The 24,374-nt window shown below is 41.4% G+C and overlaps 1 protein-coding gene across 1 annotated transcript in view; it reads right to left on the bottom strand.

The window, feature by feature from the left end:
- The window catches only part of RRAS2 (RAS related 2), a 43,967-nt gene that overhangs the window by 3,373 nt on the left and 16,220 nt on the right, over positions 1-24,374 (bottom strand). The window contains exons 2-4 of the mRNA XM_041415054.1: positions 8,999-9,086; positions 8,428-8,530; positions 6,910-7,018 (exon numbers count right to left, since the gene is read on the bottom strand). Coding sequence (XP_041270988.1) covers positions 6,910-7,018; positions 8,428-8,530; positions 8,999-9,086 — 300 coding nt within the window. The remainder of the gene's footprint in view (positions 1-6,909; positions 7,019-8,427; positions 8,531-8,998; positions 9,087-24,374) is intronic.

The following is a 24,374-nucleotide window of genomic DNA, read 5'->3' as shown; positions in this document are numbered from 1 at the left end:
AATAGAATTCTGAATATTATTGCTAAATTCACCTTTGCATTGTCCCAGCTAAATCTAGAGAAACCAACAAAAAAAAATCAGACTACTCTTAAAACAACTTCTGTTTAGCTTCTAAGTCTTTATAAAAGTGATTAAAAATATCTATTAATGACATAGCAAAATATTAATACAGTCAGTTTTAAATATAGCTTAGATTATCAGAGTTCTAAAAATCCATGAGGCCTTCAGGCAATCCAGAAATATTAAAGAAACCCTGGCTACATAACTCCCTGAGACAACAGTGGAAAAGGAGATGAACAGGAAATAACAAGCATCATGAAAAGTTGGTACAAAATTTGAAGTGATGAGGCAGAAGACAGGAAACTAGTGGACCATTCTAGGAAGGAGGAAGAAGTTGGGCACAAGGCAAAACCAGAGGAGACCACTGTGTATTTTTGGATGAGGTGGAAAGCAGTGAGTCAGAGAACAGAGGCCACCCTGAGTGGCGCAAGGCTCCAACAGGAAGGTCACCCCAGGGCCAGGGAGGAAAGGGCAGCTTTCAGTGACAAAAGGAAGTACAACAGATCTTGCCAAGACAATGCCTAATGAAGAAATATCAAAGATTACAGTGCTTTCACAGAAAAACATTAAACCAGCACGTAGAGGACTGATACAAGAACAAAACTGAGAAGGGTTTATTTTTAAATTAGTTCTGAAAAGGAACTCTGAGTATTCATTAGATTAAGCAGCTACACAGAAATGGAAATAGATGGGAATAGAACAGGAGTGGCAGCATGCACCACAGTGCACGGCCTAGAAGTACTTTTCAGCTTGAAAAATAGTTTCTTAACAGCTACACAGTGGTTTAAGAGCCTTCTTGCATGGCATCTCCACATGCTTGATTCCTCTGTCCTTGGCATCCCACTGGCACTATATCCATACACCTCCTGCTGAAATCAGGGCTGCTCCCACTAAACCCTTGTGAAGCTCTACAAAATGCTCCCAGCACCCTGTGCCATTAGCTGGAGTAATTCAAGATGCATCTGCTGATCTCAAACACCCACAGCAACTCTGCATTCATTTCTGTATTATCATCACCAGCTGAAGCCAAGAAAGAAACCCTCAGGACCAATTCAACCCCAAGATCAACTACTGGAGCTGCCTTTTTAGCTGCAGGGCACATAAGGAGAACTGGAAGAACTGGAACTTCAGTCCTTTACTGCTGTTTGAAAACTGAAAAATAATGAAGATTCCTGCTCCCCCAGCTAGAACAGTTCCACTTCAACCCTCCACTCTGACCTCAGATGTTGAAATATTCCAGTTGAAAAGCTTATGAAGACTGCACTTAAGACAAATATTTGTAGCTCTTTTCTGGCACTTCAGTGACTGTAGAACCCCCTAAAGTCTGCACCAGTGCTTCCAGAACCTTCTGTACATCTCTACCTCAGACTAGTAAGTTATATTTTGCTAGAACAGATATAGCAGTTCTAGCAAAACTCACTCCCTTTTACTTTTCTTCATCCCTGCAGTTTACTGCAGCCCCAGAAAGTGAGAGGCTGAAGTTCAACAAAAATAAATAATTGGCAAGGAATGTAAAATTCTGAGGAGAAGCTGAACTCAATCTTTAAACACGTGTTTAAAGAATTTCTTCGCTACCGTACCCAAAGCACACTGCAGGTACAAGTCAAACTAACACTAATGAAGTTAAGCTACACTTCCACAATATCCTGCATGTAAAACATTATAAATACACTAAAGTTCCTCTTCTATTTACTAGAATACCTGTAACTGTTAAATTCCAAAATAGTTTTTGTCAGTCTCACGAGTATATTGTCAAGTTACTTCTGGTCAATTTTGGTGACCTTAAAAGTCAGTTTAAAAAAATATTTTGTTTGGAAACACTATGGAAACATGTGCAGTGCCCAAGATGTAAATTCGAGGCCAGAACACACCAGTTCCATCTTCAAAGCTGAAGGAAATGTAAGTACAAACACTGAAATACTTGTAAATAACAACATGAATTTTCATGTTTTTGTTGTCCCTTCTTGAGTACGACAACCCTGTAACATGACAGGTTTTCCAGGATGTGTGATGGGAGAGCTTATTTAACATCACCACTAAAATAAAAAGTAAATCCTTTTTCTTCCAAGAAAACTGGATGTTATTTTGACAGAACTAAAGAGATCCACAGATTTGATGGTAGTGATTTTGTGCACATCTGTGTGTGGTGGTTCTGTAGTTTTAGTGAACTTAAGGCTGAATACAAATGAGAACCACTCATAATGCTCACCCTGTTGCTATAGGATATTTTACTGTTTGTTTCTGGATATCACTCATTCACCCTATTCTGACAGTTAGTAAAAGTTTCTCAAATGAAAACTCATTACAGAAGAGGTGAGCCAGTCAAACATGGAAATGCTTATTTCCCACCTCCCTAAGTCAACATTCTTCTTCTGAAACAGTTTCCATTTGAGTACCTGCACAATAATCCTGTGAACACAGGTCCTTCTCTCTTCGCTATTCTGTCTGGTATCTGTCAGAAATACATTAATTTCTGAAGTTTCCATGCTTTCCTCCACCTAAAGCAACTCTACAAGGCTGCCTAACCTAACACTGCACCTGTATTTTGCCTGGACACTTATATAAGACTAAGGGACACATCATACAGGTAACAATTAAATGTTTCCTCAAGTTTGAGAGGAATCCATTTCTGCCATCTGTGGTCACCCTACAGTGCTCCCAGCACAAAAACGTTGTCCATTTCTGCTAATAGTTCCATCCCTCCTGAGGAGTGCATCTGTCATCCCAATTTTCCTACAGAGATAATTCACTGTCCCCCTACTCCAGTTTTTCCACACTCTCCTATCAAAGGTACAATCTGTCTGTGGGCACAGAGGTGTCCCTGGACATAGTCCCAACATCTACCACTGCAAGAGGTTATTGTCACACTTTCACACAAGAGATAGTTAAGAGTTAAGCCACATAGACATCTCTTGCTCTTCTTGCTTTAAAGGTAACAGAGGTGATCTCAGCACTGGGTCATTGTGTTAGTTCAGTCATGATGCAAAAGCAAGAACTAGCATTTAATGAAACCCAAGCACTTTCCTGTTGCAACTTGGATTTTCCTGGAAACCCTGCCATCTGGGGAATGATCAGACTTGACCCAGTTTAAGCCAGCAGTTATCTACAGAAAGTCATACATATCCTGCACTGACAAGTCTACTCCTCTAACACAAGTGGTTATTATTAAAACATCTGGTGCTCTACTGAATTATCTTACAGTAGAAACATCCAGTGTTGAGTTCTAAGGAATTAACCCATTTAACAGAAAGACTGCTACACAGCATTTACTTTAGGAAAGAGCAGTGAAGAGATGGTGCTTCAATTCTGGTTTCAGAGTCAGCAATTTGTGACTGGGGAATTTGGAAACACTGGCAGCTTCATTTCTTATCATACATTCTTAAGATTAATGCTTCCTTGTCCTCTAAAGACTCACTTTTCTTTGTCAATGTAACCCATGGAGATGGAGAGACAAAAATCACAAGAAAGCTGCTTAACTCTATTTATCTATCCTGTTATTACCATGACAAATTGCTATTTTAAACTTAGTCTTTCATGTCCCTCCCAAAACCACTTGTGAGTTGGTCTCTGGTATATAAAGCCCCACTAATTTACCTTTGGTGAGCCCCAACAATTCACAAAGATCATACCATTGTTTGTGCACTTCTGCTGTACAACCCAGTTCATGTATTTCCTGAGAAACAGTTGCCACCACACGAGGATGATTTGTTATGGATCATTAGCCTCCAGATTTATGGTGTCACAATGATAGTACTCTGTACTCTGTTCAACCTCAACACATATTTACTTGGATAAAGGTGTGGCCAGACCCTTGAGACAACCAGAACTCTTACACATGTTTAACTCCTTTGGGTTCTGGGAAGATTTGTTGTTGAGTATCATCTGCTGATCCAAACACACACTAAATTACTTGAACTTTAAGTGGGATGCCAAGGACAGAGGAATCAAGGATTTAAGTCTTTCAGAGATTGCATGTATTTCACTGGTCTGCCTCCTGCCCTTTGGAAAAAGCAGGCAGATGCCCAGTAGAAGCAGTTTTGCTCTAAAAACTGATACCCAGCTTCCTGACTTTCTAAAAATGTAACATTAATTCTGAAGCTGGAAAGTGCATAGTTGGGATTAAACAAGAGAGAAAGAACCAGATAAGTAAAAGATAAGCATGGCCTAGCAGGTTTTTGGTGGTGCCCAATGAGGCCTGACACATCAGCAAGCAAAGTGTGAAAATGCAGAGGACTTGCCCTTATCATGCTTCTGGCCACAAGTTACAGCCTGGGGATGCCCCACACTCCCCACTCAGCCAGCACTCCCAGCCAAGGTGGGGGAACACTCTCTCCTTCCACCCCACCACTCCCATGGCAGCTGCCTGCCAAGAAACCTGCAGCCAGAGCAGGGTGACCCTGCTTGTCAGGCTGAAGTTTTTCCTCACTTCTGGACTAGCTGGTTTAGCTAGTGGCACGAGTAGTTGACAACAGATGAACAAGCTGGTGCTCCTCAGTGAGTGGATGGCTGTCCTGAGAGCTCACACCGTGCAGCAGAAACAACCCCCCTGTGTAACACCCAGCTGATAACATCTCCCTGCTTGCAGCTGCCAAAGGGTGAGGTCTCACTTGCTCCCCTCACCCCAACTCCTCCCTGCTCTGCTCCAAGCCACAGACCCACCCCTTCCCATGCTTCCAGCACTGGCACTCAAATCTTCCTGCAAGCTAATTTAGCTCACACAGGTCCCAGGAAGCCATTCCTACTCCTCCCCATCCAGAGAGATGATTCAACTCCAAAAGTGCTTCAAGTGAGATCTGGGAAAGAATAGGAATGTGAAGTCAAGTGGGAGGGGAGCCTCTCCCTTGTGGGATCCAACTATGTCAGCTCAGCATCCCATAACCATTCCTTCACACTGACTGAAGGCCAAGTGAAACACCGTGTGATGGGGCAGGCAAGAGTTAAGAACATGTTGTTTAAGCAAACCCAGAAAAGTCTTCTCAGCTACATGATGGATCACACTGACTGAAGGCCAAGTGAAACACACCGTGTGATGGGGCAGGCAAGAGTTAAGAACATGTAGCAGCTGTTTAAGCAAACCCAGAAAAGTTTTCTCAGCTACATGATGGGAGTGACAAGTCCACCAATTGGTATATAAATGATGAGTGAGAGCAACAAGAAGTTATGCCCACCAGCATCTAATCAATTAAGGTAATTAATATAGCCATAAAAAGCAAAAGGAAATTTTGGAGACATATACTGATATAAGCAGCAAAATTGCAAACTTAGGCAATTTAGAAAAAGCTGCTTTGAGCTTGAATGTGTTCCAGCCCATTTCCACCTGAAAAGGCAGCTTGGAACAGGGCAGAGGGACCAGCAGAACTGGTGACAGGCACCTCTCTGCCTTTAAGGGAAAAACAGAGGCGGTGTAATAACACGAGGAGGGTGGAGGAGAGAGAGCAAAGTTCACAGCTGTTTCTAGAAATGGATGTCCAGGATTACCAGCTACAATTGCAGGTATCCTGAGAGCTGGGGCTGACAGCCGTGATGTTATTTCCCTCCCAAAGCATCTGGAGGGTTCGTCCTTCAGCAATTACAATTAGCAGAATAGTTCACTTTCACCTCCATAATTTCAATGCCAACATTTGTGCAGGAGATAAAGGACACATATTCCAGGACCTGCAAGGTTAAATCTAGGGATTTTGATGGGAGCATAATGATAACTGAAGAGTGACAGGGAATTAAATGTCCCTGTCTCAGGAACACACTGTTCTGTGAATGTGAGAGTACTCAAAATTTTTTCAGAGGAATTTGTGAGCTACTTCTGCAAAGACTTCTTTCAAGGCAGCATCTTTCAGCATAGCTTTTAATTTAGTCATGATCTTTCTACACAGCTTCTGGGATGAAGAGGCTGTGACAGTCAAGGGACCATATTCAACAGGAACTTTTTTTGTACTGTAATTCAACATTGCACAAACTAACTCACTGAGTTAGTTGGGTTTTTTCTTGTGAAACTCTTAGAACAATTACAGCAATTTTAGCAATATTTACTTTATTCTCAGAAAATCATGTGTTGCCACTAAGCTTTCGATGCCATCTTCCTGTCTCAAGAGAAAATATTAAGCCTCTCAAATTAGTTGCTGAAGAAAATACAAGTTTGACATCTGTCCCTTTCCTGCTGCTATAGTAAGATTATTTTCATTTCAGCTCAAATTAGTTTGATTCATTAAAAATCAACAGCAACTAAGAAAAACATTTTTGGAAGTCCTTTAAATCATTCTAAACTAAATATTTTAAGTAGTCTTGCAACTAGAGGTGAGGTTGAAAACTACTAGTTTCAAAACTTCAAGGTACATAAATATAACAGAAATTGTGTTGCTGTACTTCCAACTTTTCAAGCTTTAAGTCAGTTATGCAGAAGATGAGTGGCCAAAGAGAAAACAGTGAATAACTACTAATTTATACATAACAGCAGTGAAAGGTAAAAGCAAGAGCACTGAAGACTAAGGATGGCTGGAGTTAGTGTTGGAATGCACTCTGCTGGCACAGTGCAGCAGTGAGTAACAGAACTGAGGAATTAGACACGTTCATGCCTGACTAATCAAGTCATGACAGAAAGCTCTCAGCTCTGAATAGACTTGGTCTCAACATAACCCCACTGAGTCAGACAGAAGATGTGCTGTGTATGGAATGCCACCATGCTTCTAAGGCTCTTCAAGTACAGAAACTGAGTGGAGTTTCTTGCATTCAGTTAGTTTGCATGATAGGACTTTTTCCATTTGTTTGTTCCCATTCTGGTAGGAAGTTTAGTTTTGGGGGGAAAACTGAATTTTCTGGAAGAAAGTGAGCAGAAACTAAGAGCAAATGAATTACCTGTCTTTGGTGGTCCAGATCTGCTTTATTACCAACGAGAATCATTGGAAACTCATCGCGATCTTTCACTCTAAGAATCTGTCGCTGAAACTTGTAGATTTCTTCAAAGCTGTGAAAGAACACATGTAGAACATCAGTGCACTAATTCACAGATTCTCAGGTTCTGAAAAAGTTCAGAAATTATGAGTCACAGACTGGGACTTGCCCTGCCATGACACACAAGCACAGACAGCTGCAGGCACTCCAGAGTCACAGGATGACCAGTTAGAGAACCATTCAACACTCAAACCAAAAAAATCCCCAAGTGAGCAGTGTCCTCTGCACTGGGCTGAGGTGGGGCTGCAGGGTGAGCAAAACACTGACTGTGTCTCACTCCATAGGGACCCAGGGCCAGTGTGCTGCAGAGAATCAAGCAACCACAGTCCATTCTACAAATACTGACTCTGGAGTTCTACTCCACCTAAAATATTCAAACTACAGCATAGAGACCCTGGTGATCAATATTTCAGCTGGCAACCTCCAATATTTCAGCTGGCAACCTCCAGAGCTACTTCTATGAATTTTGGGGGAAGCTGTCAAAGCTGGAAAGTTTTGTTTTGTCAAGCACAGAAAAATGGCAAGGCTAAATGAGCAGAAAGCTTTCCAGTTACCAAGTTAAACCAGGTACTGATGCTTTTCAGGCATAAGGAATATTCCAGCAGTGTTTAAGGAAAGGTTAGCAGAGCAGAAAACTTCTTCCAAGACGGTATGCTAAACAAACTAATTCTGGCCTAAACAAGGATTTCTGGAGAATGAATAAATAAATCACTGCTTTCAAGTAAACACTGTTAAAGCTACATCACTACATAAGGACCTTCAGCACAGACATTTGCAGACCATCACATACCCTTTGTAGCCTTCTAGACATATAGCCTAAAGGCATTTACACCAAATGTGCCAGCTAAAGTTTAAAAGCAAGATGATCACCAGTAAAAAAAGTCACATTGAAAAGAACTAGGTAGCCAGACACCTAATGCAAAGGTAATTAGAAGAGATGTATGTCACTAAGCTTAGCTCTCCATGAGCTTCTAAGATGTTTCATCTGCATTCTGCAGCCATTCAGTCTGTGCATAGGAGTAAACAAACGGACCTCTGCCTGCAAAGAGTGCAGGCACGTACCCTAAACCCACTCAGAACCCCAGAGCCAGCTACTTGATGCTGCACATGGCAAAGGGATATTCCTAAGAACTGACTGAACACCAGACACTCCCAGGAAAATGGTAATCTGGACTGTAATAAAGTTCTTGAATAGAGCTGTCATTTTTTTTTGTGTATGCTTCCAAGTCATTTATTGAAACAAATAGACACTTTCACAAAGTGATTGGTTCAAAACTGGTCATCTTCAGTGCTGAAAGAGCATCACACCTTACACCTAACAGTGAATGCATACTTAATGTTTTGTTTATTTCAGTTAAGGATCACGTGCAATTTAAAAATAATTAAAACTTGTTTGTTTTAATAACTTGACCTCAGGCTTACCTTCCTCTATCTGTGACTGAGAAAACAAGCAGAAAGCCCTCCCCTGTCCTCATGTACTGCTCACGCATGGCTCCAAATTCTTCTTGTCCTGCTGTATCCAGAACTGAACAAAGGCAAAAATATGGATTACTACATTTCATGTTCTCATAGACTGAAAAAAAAATCCTGATAAGATATTGTGAGAGTCTCTCCTGTGCATCATAGCCAAGCAGAAACCACTTTTCACAGATATTACTGGATATTTTTCTAATATTCCCAACGAGTTCTTGCACTGATTGAACAGTTCAAGACCTACCAAATTAACTGAACAACAAAACACTTGAGGACTTTGCTAATTCCTGACCATCTGAAACAGATGGAAAATGCTCAGAGATACGTGGGGATGGGGATTGTTGGTTTATTCTTAAGGAAATCACCAACTTGCAAGAACTGAAATTTTTAAAGCAAACCATTTCTGCTGCACTTGGGAGAGGCGCACAGAGGTGTGTTTTCCATGCCACCATGTCACTGCTGGGAATAAAAAAAAAATTCCTAATCCTAGTTTTATGGGCACTGTGGGCGGGCTACTTACTGTCCAAGCGTGCGGCTCTCTCGTCTATCACACATTGCTTGGTGTAGGAGTCCTCAATGGTTGGGTCATAATCCGTCACAAAGTAGGACTGCAGAGAAGAAAACAAGTTTGTGTCTTAGACACACACAGGACACTCTCTGAGGCAGATGCTAAAACTGGACACTTGACAGCATAAGGAAGGCGAGTGTGTTTATTCATGTACAACCATTTGGTTCTTCATCCAAAGATATCCAGTAATGGCTTTTCTATTCCTAGTAAATGCTCATAAATTGTAGACATTACCAGCAGAGTCACTGAATTAACTGGATTCCTACAGCCTTACTAATATTTTCTAGACATTACTGGTAATTCCTAGGATTTCTCAGAAATCCCTAGAAATTTTCAGTTTCTATGGACTTCTAAGGTCTCTTGTAATTTCTCTGAACTTCTGGTAAGGTTTAGAAGTTCTTTGAAATTCTCAAGTTTACAAGACTTCCTCTCCCGATCCCAGATCCAGAGATTTCTAGGAAGTGCCAGGACTTTCTCAGCTGTTGGTTCTTCATCCAAAGATATCCAGTAATGGCTTTTCTATTCCTAGTAAATGCTCATAAATTGTAGACATTACCAGCAGAGTCACTGAATTAACTGGATTCCTACAGCCTTACTAATATTTTCTAGACATTACTGGTAATTCCTAGGATTTCTCAGAAATCCCTAGAAATTTTCAGTTTCTATGGACTTCTAAGGTCTCTTGTAATTTCTCTGAACTTCTGGTAAGGTTTAGAAGGTTCTTTGAAAGTCTCAAGTTTACAAGACTTCCTCTCCTGATCCCAGATCCAGAGATTTTTAGGAAGTGCCAGGACTTTCTCAGCTATTTCTAGAATTCCCTAGCAGTTTTAGAACAATTTCTAGCAACAGCTCCACACAGCACAAGTAACACTTAGTTTGTTAGCTGAAAGAAGTTTGTTGGAACATTCTTGTTCCCAGGAATTCTCTCCTGGTTTTAATGACTTTAAGCACTCACATCTCCAGACAGACAAGCCCCAAAAGCAGAATAAGCCATGAAATGCCTGTGCCACCCATGGCCTAAGCACAAGGCTCCACCACACACTGCCAGGCTGTTGCTTATCACCCAGACTGTCGCCCTGATTTTGTAAGACTTTGTTAAGCCTTCTGATGTTTGCATTCTTTCAACAAACTTTCTCACACACAGTTCTGTAAATAACCTATGTTTTGCATTCTTTCATGGAGGTGGAGAGAATTGATGGACCCTTGGTCTGTCCAGTGGCATTGGAGAGGTGGCACTGTCACCCTCCAATCCACTGTCACCTTTGGAAAACTATAAATGTTGGAGTCAGAAAATAAAGTTTTTCTTCTTCTTCCTTTTTGTTCCCCTCGAGAGCAGCAGTGTCTGTGTCATCATTTCGTGCCGTATCACAACACCCAGACTGCAGAACAAAGCACGTTCTGGTACATTTCTCTAGAGACTGGGTGATCTGGTACTGAATACTGGGTTAACAACAGCATCAGAAGACAAGTTTAGCATTCAAAGGATGAACTTTTAGCTTGCACACAGTCATAGTAAAGTTAACTTCACATAAAACTGAAGAAATCACATTGGCATAACAAATCTGAACCCTGATCAAATTCCTTCCCACCTATGCTCCCAGCAGGCACTCTGTGCACAATTTGTGCAGAACTGCAGGTGTACCATGTGTACATTATTCAATTCTGCAAACCAGTAAGGAATTAGGAATGTTTTGAAACTACATATTGACTCCTAGGAAGAAAAAACAAAAACAAGGGGGCTTTGCTGAAGCACCTTTCCCATCACACAAACTTAAAGATACCAACAAGACAACACTCTGCTCCTCTAAACCTACCAAAATCAAGTTGACAGATGTCACAGTTGGGAAAACAAACCAAAAAAAAAGGGAGGGGAAAAAATAAGAACTGAAATCACAGCACTAGCCCACTAACCTTCTCCAGACACACCACTGTCAGTGCAGAACACAGTTAACTCTGTTCCTTGCAGATAACTTCTGTGGCTGCATTTGCCCTTGTCCAGTTCAGGCGAGGAGCTGCTCATGAGGACAGCCTGCAGGACACTGTCCTGACTGCCCCCAGCTGACCCCACCACCTGGACATGGCCATGCCACGTTTAGCAGCATTTAGGACAAGGGTTCCTGTCCTGTCCTCAGCTCATGGGCTGAGCTGAGCACATCACCAGCTGTGGAACACTCGACCAGCTGTGGGTGCTATATATAACCTGTGCTCATATACCACAGCCATCGTGCAGTTGGCTGCAGGAGGAGTTTGTACAGGTTGCTGTTGATCTGTTCATTCAGAGCTGGCACCACACTAAAAAACTGCTGCCCCCAGAGCAGAGACCCTGAGCAGCTCCTTTGCATTTCAAGCAGACATCAGTGTCCTCTCAGGATACACCTACACAGCAGTCACAGCCTTTCTGCATTGATGCACCCAGGCTGAACAGTCACCCTGCTTCAACCCCACCCACACCAATCAAAACAAACAAACAAAAACCCCTAACAAACCCTCTACCACTAAAAAAATTCCAGTAAACCAACAGGCATGGGATCCTAAATGCAACACACAGCCGAAGTGCCTATCTATAGGCAGCAGAACACTCACCTCAGAACAAGCAGTTCTTTCAACTACAACTCATCCCTTTATCTTGCTTTCCTTTAAGATTTAAAGAGGGAAAAAATTCAGCCTTCAAAACTGTCCTCTATCTTTTCTTTTGCTTGTATCCATGACTCAAAACATGCTATCCAGGAGCTTAGGAAGAGACTTTGAGGAATGAATGTACATGAACTGTAAATAAGGTCTCAATTCTTCTGTGGCCTTTAACAAACCTTGAAAGATGGATGAGAAACTTACGTGAACATACAGATGGATAAAATCACATACAGAATCTGACATTAAAGGGATGATCACAAAGAAGGGAATTTAAGTCCTATATTTCATTAAGGAAACAAAGTGATATTTATAAAAAAGCATTAAGTTACTAAACCATGGAAGATAAAGCCTGCACTGTGAAATTACTCCCTATCCCTCTCAGCTTCAGCTTTCATTCCTACATCCTGCAGAATTCAAAGTTACTGTTTGAACCTTTACATCTACAAAATGGTAAAGGACAGCAGCTTTTAAATAAAAGGGAGATTTTGGAATCAATTTATTTTGCTCTCATGAATCAGTGTTAGTAGAACACCTAAAGCAGCAAGTTTCTAACCAGCAAGTATTTTTCGCTAAGAGAGTTCAGAAAAAGAAAGCCATAATGATCTCAGATGGATTCTTCTTATTTTCCTCATTATCTGTCCAAGGGCCAACAACTACAGCACGTTCTGTAATCTGCAGGGCATTTCTGTGATTCCCTCCACCCTTTTTAGTTTGCTTCTTTTTTAATTTAAAAACGCCAACTATACACAACGCAAGATTGCAAGACTAGGTACTGAAACATGGAACATAGTTCCTCCCTCAAAAAGAGAAACAAGATTAAGTCACCCTGATCCAGCATCAGCCACATGTCAAATTCAGAATGAGCAGATGCCACAGATGCCCCATGTAACAATTGCTCTACAAGTATTTTCTTCCCTCCCATGGAGCTGCGCTGCCAAATCTGCTGTCACAGCCACTACAGGAGAGGTTTGCAAGGCAATTAGTGCTGTGGTTACCTCCAGGCACTGGCAAGGCTTATGTGCCTGAAACAGCTGCTGGTTTTGCAGGAGCCTTCCCGAATTGCACTGGGACTATGTGCTGCACAACAACCACAGCTTGCAGGCCTTATTCAGTCTGGGCTGATTTATAAAAAATAGATGTAGCAGACACACTATTCATCACTTTGAGCAGAAATAGACCTTCCTGCTGCAGTTCAGGCAGTGTTTAAAGAATTAAGGCATGGCAGAGCATATCCTGAAATGTCCCATGAGGCCATCCCTTTGCTCCTGAACGCTGTCTGGGCAAGCTGCCTGCTACCCCAGCAAGCCCAAGACCCAACACCAGCATGAATAACTTTGTAGAGGTCAAGCAGTTTGTGGCAGAACTGCTTAAAAGCCTAAGAGGAGCCCAATTCCAGCAGACACAAACCACTGACAACCTACTGGTTTCGAACTGGTGCCAAGTCTAGACAAACCAGAGGAGAAAGCACATCCCAGAGTGCTGGAATACCCAGGCCTGCCTAGTGCTGGGTGTTTTATGAAAGCTGTGCAAGCCCTAACACCTCAGAGCAGCCACCCTGCCAGGCTACATCAGTCCCAGGAAGCACAGCAGGAGCCTGGGATGAGAGCTGGCATGGAACACAGGGCATGGCTCTCTAGGGTGGCCCAGCACAGTCCAGGGTGTCAGATCCTCTCTTCTAGGAGCCATTGAGCTTCTCTGACAAATCCAAAGAGCCACGACTCATTCAGCTGGCTCCACTGCAGCTGGCCACTGCCTGCAGGAAATTATTAGAAGCAGTTAAATTTCTTCTAAGGAGATAGTAACTTGAACACGCTCTCCTGTTACACCACTCCCTTAATCACCAGCAAAATCAAAGCTCTTTCCACCCATCTCCTAGAAGGGAAATGAGAAGTTGAGCCCAGTAGTCTCATCAACCATTCAATTTACCCAGAATATTATGCAACAGGTTTTCTAGGTTTTCTCTTTCTAAGACTGCTGAGGCAATCAAGCCCAGAGATGGGAAAGTCCGCTGCCAAGGACTTTTGCAAAGGGGAAAAAAACCCAAAAGAGCTTAAAAATCCCCACTGCCACACTACCTACATCACTCAGAGCTGGGGAACCCACCACTAAAATCCCTTCTTATGTACACACTCATCATCTTAAAATGCATTTCAAATGATCTGACCTTCACAGGAGTTTCTACTTGCAGTGCATGGAAATAATGACACTATACAGAATACTGCTCTAGCAGTGTTTGTTTTAGGCAATAGCAATCCCTAAATCAGTGTTTCAATCACTCAAGTTGTTTGGTAAGAAGATATGAAAACCTGCTCTTAAGCTTATCCTCTTCCTCCATTTATTTGTTGCCTTTAATACACATAAAGAAATTCCTCCATTAGCTGACAAGCTTGAGTCCCACTCCATAAATTAATAAAAATGACTAAGTAAAGACACTTTTGACGGAAAACCTCAGAGCCAATTCACAGCTCTTACACTGCTTTTCACGTTTACCCTTCATAAAGTAATAAACAGTCCACAAAATGAAAAGTCAGGAGATAACTTTCTTTTGCACTTTTATGTTTTAGGGTGGGAGAGAAGTAGGATGTTGATGGGAAGCTGCCTCTCTAAGCTGCAGTCCAGAGGCTGGCTGCAGAACATTCATCCCTTTCCCTTTACACCAAGCTGGAAGGCTGTGCAATGAAAGGCAGCCCAGCACAGCGAGAGCACACCACCACTATAAGTAAGTTAAAGGAGAGGTACATGCCAAAATATATATTCATCCTTGCTGTCTCTATAATCTCCATCTGTATTTACTAAACATACACATAATGTTTCAAAGAGCCACTGGTTGGCTATTTAAATTTTTTCCACATGTTTTAAGTTTTTGGTTCAAACCCAGTAAAGGCAAAGAAATAGAAGGGTTTCCAGCCTCCAGCCACAGTTACAGGTCAGCTCTGGATTTAAATAAGCATCTGCACTTTGAGCATTGCAAACAGCCCAAAAATCTTCCCTAGCTATAATTTTTATGCTAGAACTTAAAACAAATATGTGTAGCATCCACCAACACCAAAGCTTTAACTTCAGACTTGAATACATTCCCAGATAAATGAATGTAAGATCCCAAGACATTCCTGTGCTGTGCTCCTTGACCGAGTGTTTCTTCTGGCAGTCTTTCCTTTACCTGCCTTTCACACTATCATCTCTTCTCTAGGTTTTACCTTATTTCCCCTGGACTTCACCAAGAACACGTCTGCTCTTGACCCACTCAACCAATGTGAAGCCCAGTTCATCCCCTGCACTGACAGGTCTTCACTGCGGGCATACAACAAACAGCAGCACCAGCTACAGCCCTATCACACACCAACCACACCGATCACATCAGAAATATTTGACCCAGAAAGACAGACACCTAAGTTCTCCTCATTTAAATTAGTATTTCCAGCATTAGTTCCAAGCCATAGACAAAGCCAGTGCCACAGGTTAAGACCAGGGCTCCAGTGCCATGGCCAGTAGGGCCGAAAGTGGACACCTTTCTCTTTGAGGTACTTGGCTACACCATAAAAGCCTTCCCAGACCATGAATTAGGATCTAAATGACTGACTGCATAACTCAGTTTGCAGCTTCCATTGTTCTTCCTCCCATGACATCTTATAGCCTTTGCCATCAACTCTTCTACCTAAGAGTGGCAGAGCAGCCACGTCTGTACTAAAGACACAGTGACACACTGTGCCCTCCTCCAGCTTGCAAAGGAAGTGAGAGACCATTTCTAGGCGTTCTAATTTATGTTCCTGTCTCTGGAGGAGGAAGCAGACAGATTCTATGTCACCACAGGCAACTTACTAGAGGATGGGTGACAGTAACCTGTCACCTTGCCCAAGCACTATGCTGCCCTGGTCCAGAGCCAACCTGCCCAGCAGAAGGGGCAAACAGGCAAAGCACCAGCTCAGGGACCCAGCACCTCAAGGGATTAAAAGAACCTCCTTTCACAGCACAAAGGAGAAGTCATTCCTTTACAGTACATGAGTCTCAAGGGATTAAAAGAACCTCCTTTCACAGCACAAAGAAGTCATTCCTTTACAGTACATGAGCTGGCTGGCTAGAAAACAAGGAAAACATGCAGTAAAAAAAAACCTGACTTCTAGAAGCAAACATAAACCCAGACTGCATTCCAGAATAAAGGAACAGACAGAGCAAAACACACGAATTTAGCATTTCGCAGAGCCCCAAGCACTTGGGTCACAGAAAAACCCAAACAAACTAAAAGCACACCACTCATCAGAGAGTCTCTGACAAGCTTGTTCCAATAGCAAACACACACCTCCCCAAGAGCAGGTGCTTCACTAGCACCCACTATTTCCAGACAGGTTTAATTGGTTGGTGCTGGAAAAGCAGGAGGTGGATGCTGTTGGTGTTGATGACAGGTCTGCCACCTCTGCAAAGGTTTTGTGCAGTGCCCAAAGCAGTACCCAAAAAGGACTGCAGGAGGTACCCACAGGAACCCAGCACCACTACAAACACAAATGCTCAGGACTGCACTCAGCAGGCTTTGCAGAATGAGGGCAAATATTTTGGTGTTGAATGTTGTGAGAATAGGAGACCAAAGGTCTAGAACTATCCTGATAAAGGCCAGACTAAAGAAACAATTATTAGAAAACTACCTCATGCTACAAGCAGGCTTTGCAGAATGAGGGCAAATATTTTGGTGTTGAATGTTGTGAGGAGACCAAAGGTCTAGAATTATCCTGATAAAGGCCAGACTAAAAAAATTATTAGAAAACTGCCTCATGCTACGGAAGGCTAAGTGTGTCATCATCCAATCATCCTATATTCCTACAAATCTTTAAGAGGTTCTTTCTTTTAATTATACAAACAATAAGAGCACCCATTCCTTTCTTCCAAGAAATATAAATTAAAAGATAGTCAGTGCTTGCAAGTAATCAATGATGCTTCCCTCAATTTGCACTACTTCCCACTGCCCTAATGTGTACTGTCAGCATTGTTATGGCTGTCCAGGGAAACAGATGTCATCTGTAACTTCAATTACTGCCATTACCCAGTGATGTGAAACACTTCATCTCATGAAGTCACAAAGACAGAAGAGGATTAAGCTGAAGGAAGTTATAGTGAAAGATGGCATGAGACATGTGCAAGCTAAGCCCTTTGGAAATTCATACACAAGCTGAAAATTTTTATTTGTTCCTGAAAAAATAGCAACACACATATATATAATAACAAACTATGATTAAGTACATGCTTAATCAAACATTAACAGTTCTACCAAAGAAGAAAATAATAATGGAAAATGCAAAGTTGTTGTATAAGCCATGGCAGCCTTAGAGTACATCCATTAGATTACTACCCTGCCAACATACAACTGGAAGACAGAAGAGAGTAGGATACAGAAATAAACACTTGACTTGGTTAAGTAGAGGTAAGTCTCCTCCTTAAATTTTTTTTGTGCAACGTAAGGATTGTCAAAAGCTGTGCTTAACCTGTAAACAGTAAAAGTGTGAGTCCTATTACACACCACAGACTCTTCTGTCCCTCTCCCTACAGGGACACTGATCACTGAGTGAGCACATCAGAAGAAGAAAACTCCTAAGAAAACTCTGTTCAGTGCATGGGCATACTTAAGGCACACAGCTAAATACAACTTGGCTCTCTTCTGTTTGGGCTTTGTTCTGCTCACTACCCAGAATACCTAATAACAAAACTGGTTTTGCATCCCTCACAGGTGTGGGGAAAGATGAGCTAGGATGGGGGGGCAAGGGGGAAGGGGCACGGAAGGTAAAGTATCTTCAGTTTGAATGTTAACACCTGAATCTGTCTATGCACCTTTGGTTTTTGCATTTCCTAAATCAACACTTGGATTTTGTATCCATTAACACACTCATTTCCAGTGATATTTCTCCAGATAGCTGTATGCTAGGAAGTTTCAGATTTCATCCAAAGTTAAGCAGGACTGACTTGTGTGACAGATTTAGAAACCAGATTGGTTCTGGAGCATCATCTTATTCTGCAGTCAAGTAGTGGACCAAGACTCAGGAATATGAAAGACTGAAATCAAACTGACTTTAGTGCACTGACAGGGAACATCCATCAGCTCTTACACATTTCAACACGCCTAAAAAACTGTCTGCTAGTTTTTGCCCTTCCCCTAACTGCTACTTTAAAAAAAAGCAGCTTTACCTTCTCCAACCCCACCCTTTTTTTTCTCCCTGGCACCTAAGGCATGGCTGGCAAAATAGCTTGGGTTTACAGGTAGAAATTCAGAGAGTGTAACTGCTAAAGAGGTAATTACAAGATCCAGTGAAAAAAAAAATAAACCCATCTACAGTAGATTTGCTTGGGGAAAACAAAGTGTCTTTGCCACTTTGACTAAGACAGTCTTTCAGTGCATGTTCAAGTCTTAGAATTGAATGATTTCTATGTCAAGAAAATTTCTTGAAAATTAATAATATTCCAGAATATTCATTTTTTGAACAAATAATTCAAGAATAAATTAAAACTATTTTTCTGAAAAGTTACGTGCCCTTTTGCTAACATACTGCCAAGCTTAAACACACCATCAGATGCCAGTACAGTCTCAACTTGAGAAACTTAAATGCCTTTTCCAATCTAAAGGATTCTAAGATTCAAATTATGGGTGCTGGCTACATGAGCATCATGTGAATACTGATGAGAGTGGGTTTTCTTTTCATACATGTTTTGCAGTGCACGTGAACATCTTTTAAAATATTAACTTCCTTAAAAAACAGCAGATTGATACTTTTTAAAGACCTTTTAAACTCAAACTGAATCTGCACTGTGCTCAGGTGTCCTTTCAGTTCCCAGCTTACAGCCCTCCCCATGGGACAGCAACTTGGTATTAACAACTCACCAGCCTGTGAACATTTCCCTCCAATTTATAATTCTCAAAAATCAAACCACACTAAACACACTCACTCAGACACCTGGTTTAGGCAATATGTGCACTAAACTTTGGCCGTTGGAGTACTTCCCAGTGGTGGAGTTTTCATTGCTCAGGATCAGAGAAGGTGCACTTTCACTGTCTGAGAAGGCTTCTTTGTAATGCCTGCAGTTAATGCCCTTTAATGCCAGTAAGCACCTACAGAGCTCTTTGAAGGCAACTCTGCAATTTCTCAAGTTGAAACATGTCTGACTGTAAAGCATATTCTATACTGCAAGTTTAGTTGAGCCTTGATTTAATTTAATTTTTGTTTTGCAGTAAATATGTTCAGGAACTATGGACACACCAGGTACTTCACCTTCCTCATCTCAACCACTCGTAATTCAAGGAATGTTTAAAACATTCAAGACACACCATCTTTTTATCCAGAAAGTTTTATCATGTTTAGATAGCTTTCAAACTAGCATCTAACACATGCTCTTCATGATGAACTCAAGGTTTTTCTCAAGAAAGCAGTGATTTTTTTTTTTTAAAGTACATATCTGATTTTAGGACTGTGTGTAACCAGACTTCAGCTGCAAGAGAAAAAGTAAGGTTGCTTCAAAAATCCCCTGGTGAGGCAAAAGTAATAGAATACATTTTTCCTCATACACATGAAATCATTAGAACTCCTCAAGACATGCAGTGTAAATAAGAGATTTTGCTTTATAAACTAAGTACAGTAACTGGAGAAGACTTAGTCAATTAAAATCTCTCTTCACTTCTGTAATTCAGATGTAACTACACCACAGTCAGCAACAGGCTTCAGCTGAGTGGCTCCAAGGAGACCCATGTTTAGGGCATTTCCAGTCTATTAACAAAGAAGCCACTTCATAACTCTGATCAACTTGGACTTTTCAAATTGTCTAGCTTAGGTTATGGACATTTGGAGCCAGACAATTACATTAATTAAATTAATTAAAGTAAGAAGTTTTTCTAGCCCAACAAGCCAGTGAAACAAAGCTGCACTCCAGCAACTCTAACCCCTACTTCACATTTTAAGTACCTGAAAATGTTTGATCCCTGGGACTCCACAGCAAGCCAAGATCAAAACTTTCTGAAGTTAACACCTTTCTTATTCTGACTCCATTCATCAGAAAGAGTCAGGTAGAAAGCCTGAGGAAGGTAAATTCTCCACATTCTTCCTCTTAAAACATTTGTTAAACATGGAGATACCATCAGGTTGACTAGCTCACTAAACCCAGAGCCTACAGTAGTTTTCTAGAATGAGTCAAGCTAGGATTAAATATTTATAAGATAGTATTTCATTCTACAATTAAACTACAGCAACTTCCTAATGAAGGAGGGAGGGTTTATCATCCCCAGTCCTGACATTGCACTATAATTCCCTGCTGCCTTCAGGATGATCAAGAGATCAGAAAGTTCAAATTGCCACATAAAAATTATAAAAATCCCTCATCCAAATAAATACTAGCCATGCAAACCATATTTACATGTCCAGGCACCTTAATAGAGTTCACATAATATCACTTAGCGATCCCTTTTGGCCCAACTTCAATATATTAAATTACTTTATTAATACACAAATTGCTCAAATATGTAAATGCTAAACAGGGACTGAACCCAAGAATAAAAGCTTCCAGAAGTTTTGACATACCACTTGTTCTGCTGGGAAACAAAAACCTTGAAGTGACTCTTTCAGACCCAGTAATACATTTTATTTACACTGCCAGATCATTGTAGACATTGATAGCAATGCACTAGTTCCTGTCCTGTAGGGTTTTTTCTATTACCAGTAAATTCCATGGAATTTTTCAACACCAGCTTGGACAATAGCCAACACAATAACACTTAGTTTCATTAGCAAAGTCTGGAGTGCTTTATTTTTCAAAGATTTGTTGACTGATCATTAAAAGCTAATTATTTAGGAAAAAGTTATAAAATAGCACTTCTATCTAATAAGAACTATTGCTTCAAGAAGATAAGTACAGCTCTAATAGCTTTATTTGCCCAAATTACATATTTATTCAACTCCAACCTTTTGGCCTTAGATTAGACTGTCTAGACTAATTTTGCAGACTACAGACAATTACTATTATCTTTAAGTTTGGAAAGTGTCATAACCAGAAGTGTCAAGAATGCTGAAATTACAGCTGTGTAAGTGTTATTTAGCCATCTATTTTCATTAGCAAGGCTAATAATTACTAGCCTTTCCCCCAGATCCTCACCCAACTCAGTGAAACACATAGCTGTTACCCTGGAGCATGACAATTTTAAATGATAATGAAATAATTGGTTGCCTACCCAGGAAATAATGGACTCCTTCAAAGTGTGTTAATCATTCAGAAGTGCCAGCATCATAGGCTGCATGGTGCATATATTATAATGGTAAGATGTGCTGCAAAATTAATTAAAATAAAACCACACTGGGTAACTTTCCTTTAGAAAAGGGTGTCTGAACAGCTTGCAGGTGACAAGCCACCAACAAGAAATTCATGCTAAAAACTCCAACAGCAAAACCACACTAAACACACACTTCTAACATATCAGTTTCTAAAGTTTTCCACACACCACAGGGACAGGCATGAAAGCCAGGCTGATTAACCCAAGGCCCACTGGTCCCATGCTGCAGGCTCAGTAGCCAGGGGTTTTTTGCACATCCATATCAGTCATCACTCACACTGTATTTTAAGATGAAAATGTGCTTTCCTCCACCTAAAACCATTTCTCAGAAGCTTGTGACTAAGCAGCAAAACCTCAGAAAGAAGGAGAATTTGCACTGGTCAATAGGTGTTTTTTTCTATGTCATCTCTACTTTCAGATTTGGCTGCTCTGAGCCCGGCAGCACACAGGCTCCCACGGGGACCAGGGGGAAAACAAAGCACTTCACAGCACTCTCTCCCAACCAGCAAAAAGCTCCATAACCTTCATGTCCCCTCTGCCAAGTGAAGTTTTTCAAGAGACTCAAATTTCACCATCTGATTTTTAACCCAGAGACATCAAGGAGAAGCGCTCACAACCTCAGTTTGGGATTTAGAGCCAAAAAACAAATGTCTTAAGAGTATCTTTTTATCGTGGCTCTAACCTAAGGTGTCAGGTTAACACACCTGATTGTGAGAGTGGAAAGGAAGGAAGGGGATCTCTTCCAAGGTGGGGCAGGATGCGTAAGCCTTTTCTCACTAGGGACAGCATGTTCAGACCTTCCTGGCACTGAAGCCTTTGTTTTGTTCCGCTGCTTGGGCACGGTGTTCAACAGGTCTGATTCTGACAGATGGGAAGAAAAAGAACCCAGATTTATCCATTGTAAACTGAATTTAGCAAAGCAACGTGGTAAGTCACTCCATCTTTGGAGCAAGATGAAGAAATCCTACCCCACGTGAGCAGGGAGATCCCCAACACAGATATCTCAGTGAGGCAGGCTGACCTGAGATCATGATGAGACGTGATGCCTGTCAGAAAGCACAAGTATGTTAAACACAGGCTAGTCCCACAGATGTGTGGACACTACTGCTTCAGAAATAATTGTTCAAATTAATAGCACTATCCTCAAAATAGCAGTTTTCTGGAAGAACTAAAGCTTAGAAATCAAACACAAGGGTGCAAGAGCCTGCAGTGCAGACCAGTGTAACTGAAGCAGAGTTTCAGCCAGACAAACCACTTTGGAAAACAGCAATGCAGAGTATTTTCCATCACAGACACCAGGGGAGTACAACGCTTTCCTTTCCAGCCTAATCAGTGCTTGCAGAGAAGTTTAATCTCAATGTCCTTGAAGAATGTCTTCATAGTCTCTCTCACTACCAGCAGCAGCAGATTTCAAGATCAAAGGTTATTACTCCTTCCCATCTGACAACAGCGTAATTCAGCCTGGTTTTCTCATCAAGTGGCTGAGGCACAGTACAGCACATGAGGATTGTTTACAACAGGCTGTGTAGCACTTAATTTCTGACTCTTCAGAAGCAAAGCCATGTCTACTGGAACTTCTACAATACGGGCAGACAGCTGAAGTTCTTAGAAGAAACACAAGAGGTAAAAGAAAGAGTTTTATCCTTAATATAAATTAAAACAACAAGGAAACCCAAACCACCAGACTCATGGTTAGGAAGACAGAATTTACGGCTCCACTCCATGTTTTGCAGCAGCATCCCACAAGTCAACCCAAACATGCTGTCCTGCAGCATCTCCAGATCCTGCACTTCAGGGGCACAAGGTTACTCAGTGAGATCACTTTTAAATCAGCACATTTACACAGCGACACATGAAGCCTATGTGCAACCCTAACATTGTCTATGCCCCTCCTTCAGAATCCACACTCCTTTGTACTCAGCAGAAGAGTATCAAACAGAACAGTACCTATTTTCCCCAAGTTATTTTACAGTGTGCATGAAGTCCCATCAAGATCAGAATCACAGAAAAGCAAGGGGGAGATGCTGTCTGGGCAGAGGATGCTTTCCTGGCCAAAGATGCATGGATGGCCATCCTTTTCTTCCCCCAAGCAAGCTCCACACACAGGCCCACCCCAGCAGCATGGCGGACACGAGCTAAATCATTCATAGCTGGAATATTCACTAGGGAGCTTGACAGAGGCAAGTGCTTGAGTAGCATTATCCTCCCAATTAGTCAAGACTTTAAAAGCACAATGTGACCAATATTGTCACAACTCACATAAATGGAAATGTGCACACAGTCAAATTCCAGGAATCAGAAACTACAGAGTGGTTTTACCATTGCTGATCCTGAGTATGATTTCATAGCACAGAACTGGTTATAAGCACTGTCTTGCTAAATTAGCTTGTTAGCAGATCTACAGGGAAAAGGAAGAGATCCTAAAGCCCCAGTAAGCAAAATTAAAATGCTCTTAGCAGTGCCAGAATGTTCAGCCTCAGCAACTTCAGATGTCAAAGGACTGTCAAATAGAAACACATTTATGTCCTTAAATGTTATTAAGAATGCTTCTGACCTTAGTAGCCGGTCTACATATTTTAGCAAGCAACGATTTCCATCTAAAAAAACCTTATTTACCAGCAAAACATGTAGTTGTACTAAAACCAACCACAGTGTTTCCTCCCATTCGCCCATGCACCTGCGGGTGTAGTACCACTCTTAGTCAGCATCACCCCACTCACAGGGCAGGGAAACAAGTAGAAATCTCAGAGGGAGTTTAGTTTTTACTTTGAATTATCACAGACACTGCATGAAATAGAAAAAGATGGAGACAACTAACATTCATTAACATCTGTGGCATTGATGTTAATGTTAAGAATGTTCAAAAAAAGACTGGATGAGGCACTTAGTGCCATGTTCTAGGTAATATGGTGGTAATCAACGTTTGGACCTGATGATCTCAGAGGTCTTTTCCAGTCCAACTGATTCTGTGGTTGTTACATGAATATTTCACATCACTTTTTGAGTTGGAGGACCCACCCAGCTGGATGTTAATTCTGGATTTCACACTTTTAGAGCATTTATATCTTAAAAGCAAGGATTGTTCTACCTCAGTGAGAATATAATTAACCTCAAAGCACATGCTTTTACAACCGAAGCAAAAAAGTCAAACATCTGCTGTAAGGGACCATTCTCATTCCACTAAAACCCAGAGACACAGCACACTCAAGATGCATGTTGGGAGACCTGTTCTAATGTTAAGATCTACTTCATGCCACAAACTAGTTTTATGTGCAAACACCTACTTTCACATGTCAAAAAGCCACATCTGTGATGAACCACATCAAGAAACTGCAAGCAAACATTCAGCTGAGGTGCTACACAATCAAACACCACACACAGTCAAGTAATGTTTTTACAGTATGG

The sequence above is a fragment of the Onychostruthus taczanowskii genome, unplaced genomic scaffold, assembly GCF_017590055.1.
Source record: "Onychostruthus taczanowskii isolate IOZ18803 unplaced genomic scaffold, ASM1759005v1 scaffold49, whole genome shotgun sequence".
Taxonomy (NCBI): Eukaryota; Metazoa; Chordata; class Aves; order Passeriformes; family Passeridae; genus Onychostruthus; species Onychostruthus taczanowskii.
This window is presented reverse-complemented; position numbering and strand designations above follow the sequence as displayed.